At 45.2% G+C, this 4599-nt stretch overlaps 1 protein-coding gene across 3 annotated transcripts; it reads left to right on the top strand.

Annotated features, from left to right (window-relative positions):
- Window positions 1-535: 535 nt before the first annotated feature.
- LOC148040559 (transcription factor MYC2-like) lies at window positions 536-3904 on the top strand. 3 transcript variants are annotated; one of them, XM_087700875.1, is made up of 2 exons: window positions 536-674; window positions 1135-3904. In XM_087700875.1, exon 2 carries the CDS (start codon window positions 1304-1306, stop codon window positions 3689-3691), a length of 2388 nt encoding a protein of 795 aa, XP_087557001.1. In that variant the 5' UTR covers window positions 536-674; window positions 1135-1303; the 3' UTR covers window positions 3692-3904. The 3 variants fall into 3 exon arrangements, with proteins under 3 accessions (XP_087557001.1, XP_087556992.1, XP_087556986.1); XM_087700866.1 differs by having other exon boundaries at window positions 1075-3904; XM_087700860.1 differs by having other exon boundaries at window positions 1051-3904.
- The last annotated feature ends 695 nt before the right edge of the window (window positions 3905-4599 follow it).

Here is a 4599-nt window from a genome sequence, read left to right as displayed (position 1 = left end):
CCGGTTGCTTACGTGATCTTTGCTTGATGTGTTACCTTTGTTTTAACTAGTTTATTAGCTCTCAACCAGGTTGGATGCTTCATGAAAACCATTTCTCCCTAGCCGAAGCTCATGATGTTCTCATAAATTCACATTGTGGGAATTAGAGTGGAAATGTGTCTAAAACTTCTTGTGGGCACTGGGACTCTCGTTGGGTACAAGGCCGTGGGCCGCAGGCGGACAGACGTAGCGCAGCGGCCGCCCAAAGCGAGAAGGATGAATCAATCAATCAATCAATGATGACGAGGGTGATGGTGATGATGATGACTACGACGGACGGAGAAGGTGCAAAGAAAAAATTGGGAATGGAATTCAGACGTGGAGGAGATGGCGACCTTGTCATCTTGGACCTTCTTTCTTCCTCATCAGCACCATTGGGGCTCTCCCGTGCTTCTTCTTCTTCTGATTCAGTCCGCTCCAGGTCTCGTCCCTTCTCTGTCTCCATCAGACCTGCTATGGAGGATGTGCAACCTGCCCCTAGCCATGGCGAGCAGCATAACCCAGGAGTGCCTTCAATTCGATACCACCGCAAATTCTCGTCTCTCTGGCCCTCATCGTCGTCATCCATGGCCGCTTCCGTTCTGCAGTATCTGTTGAAGGGTCCCTCTCTTTCCAGCGACAGCATAGCCCCTCAGGCAAGCACAATATACGGTCTTCTTCTTTGGTCTTTCCCACCACCACCCCCGCGCAAAAGGAAAACTCATTTGATTGCGTGTCACTATAACAGAAGGCTTTTTCCCAATTCATTCGATTACACATATCAGTTCTTTTCCCCAATTCATTTGATTGCCAGTCACCATAGACTTATCAGTTTGCTTTTCCAATTCGTTTGATTGCCTGTTACTATGGACATATCTGTTTATTTTCCCCCAATTCATTTGATGGCCTGTCACTGCACGCAGATCAGTGTTTTCGCATTCATTTCGATTGCCTGCCACTAAGCAAATATCAGTTTTTACACCAATTCATTTGATTGTCTGTCACTACTTTTCTTTTTTGGCTTTGTTGTAGAGCTGAGGAGTACCTTTGCTTCAGGTGCTGCATGGATGACTGGGGTCATCCACCTAACAAAGTACTGTATGGCATATGGTTCAGGAGGAAGCAGGCATCCATAGAAGGACTCATTGAAAATCAGAAAGGAATCCTCCTGTCGTGTTTGCAGATCCTACAGAATTCCTATTTGACGCTTGCCTAATTTTGGGGTGCAGAAGCCCTCATTGGAACTCGTGGCTGAGGTTCGTGTCAGGGGGGCTCATCCCCAGCCATGGCTACCCTCTGGGATGATCAGGCTTATGTAGAGGCCTGTATGGGGTCACAATATGAGGAAACTTTCTGGGATCAATCTGCATCAGCTGCAACCTCGATGGCTGGCCTTAACACCCATGAGGACAGCAATCTTCTCCAACGGTTGCAATCTGTTGTGGAAAACTCCCAGTATAACTGGATATATGCTATCTTTTGGCAGCTCACTTCTTCACAGATCGGAAACCAAGTGCTTGGCTGGGGGGATGGTTTTGTCAATTCAAAGGAGGTCAGGCAAGTGGCTCCAGTGAGTGAAGCTGACCGGCAGTTCCGAAGGAAAATTCTGCACGATCTTCGAACCATTACTGGGCTCTCTGATGGAACTGCTGGAGGGTTGGATGCATTGGATACTGATGTTACTGATACAGAATGCTTTTACCTGGTGTCCATGATGTATTCTTTTCCGCTGGGTTCAGAAACACCTGGTTTAGCCTATGCTACTTCGCAATATATCTGGCTTCAAGGGTCGGACCAAGCAAAACGCAACTCTCCTCGAGCTGAGCTTGCCCAAAGATTTGGCATTCAAACAATTCTCTGTGTGCCCATACAAAATGGTGTTGTGGAGCTGGGATCCACTGAATCAATAAGTGAGAACCCAGATTTCGTGCATTTTGTAAAGATGTACTTCTCATTATGCTCGAATCCACCAGACTTATATACCTTTTTTCGCAAATCAGACCTTTCTTGTATCTCAACTCCATCATCACATTGTATTTCTGCTGCAACAGTGAATGGGACTTTGTCGACTCTGAGAAAACCTCTCTCTCCAGCTTTTCTTGATAGGCTCACATCAAGTGAGCCTACCTCCAGCCAAGTCTCCAAGGATCTAGCTGCTTTTAATATGCAAATTGATTCCACTTCTGCAGAGAGGCAGCCATCAACTGGTGACATTGATGTGGTGGCTTCCCAAGGAATGCTGTCAAAGGACACACCTCTTCCAGATATGTTCATGGGGCCAATGACATGGCTGTCTCCCATCCAGAAGCTTGGTGGGGGCGAGGAAGACTTCATGATGGTCATGAGTGATATGAAGACCTCACAGTCTGAGAGCTCTGTCATGACTCAAAGGAGTGAGGTAGGTGACTCTGCAAAGCATCCCGAATATAAACAAATAACAGTAGACCCACAAAGCAGCTACCAGTCAGTAAGTGGCTTAGATGTTCAGAGCTACAGCACCTCTGCACCAAGTCTTTCTGATACACTCACTGACCACATGTGGAAGGCCGAGCCTCAGACATGCAGTGGTGGTTTAGATAAGGACATTCTGAGATTCTCTGACACTGTAAAGACTCCAGCGTTACAGAGTGCTACTGATAGTCTAATGAGGCCACCACCTGTTCAAAGCTACTGTCTTCCGGTTGGTTTCCCAGAATCAGAAAACCATAACCAAGCTTCTAAAACTTTGGAGGTGCAGGGTTATAAGCATCTGCTTAAGCCTCTTTCAATTCACAATACTCGTGAGAATAACTGCAAGCCCCTTGAGTTTCAAAGTAATGTTCAGGGCTTAAGTTCACCTCCTGAGAATGCAATCTTTAATTCACCTGTCAAAAGTTCTGTCACAGTAGGCGATTTGGTTACAACAGTAGTTAGCAAACAGACCAGAGATGAGAAGTTTAAAAAAGAGGATAACTTGCCAGTTCCTTTGACTGGAGCGTTTCGGTCAAGTGCAGAGTCAGAGCACTCAGATGTGGAAGCCTCTTTTAAGGATGCAGATGGCAGCGAGGCCGTGGAGGAAAAAAAACCCCGGAAACGTGGCCGGAAGCCTGCCAATGGACGAGAAGAGCCTTTGAATCATGTGGAAGCTGAACGCCAGAGGAGAGAGAAACTGAATCAGCGTTTTTATGCCCTGAGATCTGTGGTACCTAATGTGTCTAAGATGGATAAAGCCTCTTTGCTTAATGATGCTGTATTGTATATCCAAGAGCTTAAATCCAAGCTACAGGAGCTCGAGATTGAGAAGAAGGACCTATTATCTCAAATTGGGACCAGGAAAAAGGATATATTGACTCCAGCTGTTAACTCCCTGAGATCTGCGCATCTGAATCCTGGGGATCTGTCCTTGTGGCCATGTGATACTAGGAGCCAGAGTACAGTTTCATCATCACCCTGCAGAATGAATGTCAAGGTACATGTGCTGGGGGGTAGGGAAGCAATGATTCAGGTTGAAAGTTTGAAAGGTTTCTCCCCTGTGGCCAAGGTCATGGTGGCCTTGCAAGAGCTCCAGCTTCAAGTGCACCATGCCAATGTATACTCTGTTGAAGATACAATTCAACAAACCATACTTGTAAAGACGAGGGGTCAGGGCTTTATCAGTGAAGAGCAGCTCACTGCTGCAATTTTTAAAGCATAGCAGCTAACACGTGGGATTAAGTCTAGCAGTAGCAAGCTATCAGGTAGCAAATACAAACTTTGATTAGTAGGTTCTATCTTGGCCCCTAATACGAATTAGTGGTAGTATAGGCAGTAGCTATGTAAACACACTAGTACTGCAGCTATGTTGTACCAGTATAGACAGCTTTTATCAATCTGTAACAATGCAAGATGTGAGGCAATGGATACACAATGAGCATTCTGCAGTCTCTTTGCTATGCAGAAGAATTTGCTGGCAATATATGGTTCAGTTCAAGGACGTCCAGAAGGTAATAAAACATGACTCTTGCCATTGTCGATAGAGGCTCTAATTTGGAACAAGCTTCAAGGACAATAGGTTTCATTGCCAAGTTTGATATGGTACTGATTACAATTTTAATATGAAAGTGATCTAATGATGCTTGGCTCATAGTGGTTTACAACTGCTGACACGTTACGCTGTTTGGTCAGCTGTGTTAAAGGCATACAAATCAGCAAATGTGTTCAACCGGTTTCAGATGAGACCGTTGTTTACTGTATTCACAGGTTTAACACCTATGTATTGTTGTTTAAGTCTGTAAAACAGTAATTGTCATGCCATAAATGCATTGGACAAGGTACAAAATTGCCAAAATGCTCTTGAAAGAAAGTTGAAGAAGACTTAGAAATTGATTCGATACATCGCAGGCATTCTTCTTCATCTGGGCATGGTTTGGTGCTTCACATTCCCAAGTCTGCCGCCCCCCCTTTTGTCTAGCTCTCATAAAGGTTCCTTTGCATTTCCTCAGGTAGAGTTAGCCTCATGATTGTGCCAAATTGTTGGGAATCCCACTCATACACGCTGCACATCCCATGGAGCTTAAAGATAGGGTTTTTCTTTCCTATTCGCACAGATTGCACTATGGAGCT

The sequence above is a fragment of the Lygodium microphyllum genome, chromosome 2, assembly GCF_053477565.2.
Source record: "Lygodium microphyllum isolate KBCC chromosome 2, Lygodium_microphyllum_v1.1.10, whole genome shotgun sequence".
NCBI lineage: Eukaryota > Viridiplantae > Streptophyta > Polypodiopsida > Schizaeales > Lygodiaceae > Lygodium > Lygodium microphyllum.
This window is presented reverse-complemented; position numbering and strand designations above follow the sequence as displayed.

Excerpts from the sequence above, each read along its gene's own strand:
- LOC148040559 (XM_087700875.1), top strand. The coding sequence starts at position 1,304 with ATGGCTACCCTCTGGGATGATCAGGCTTATGTAGAGGCCTGTATGGGG.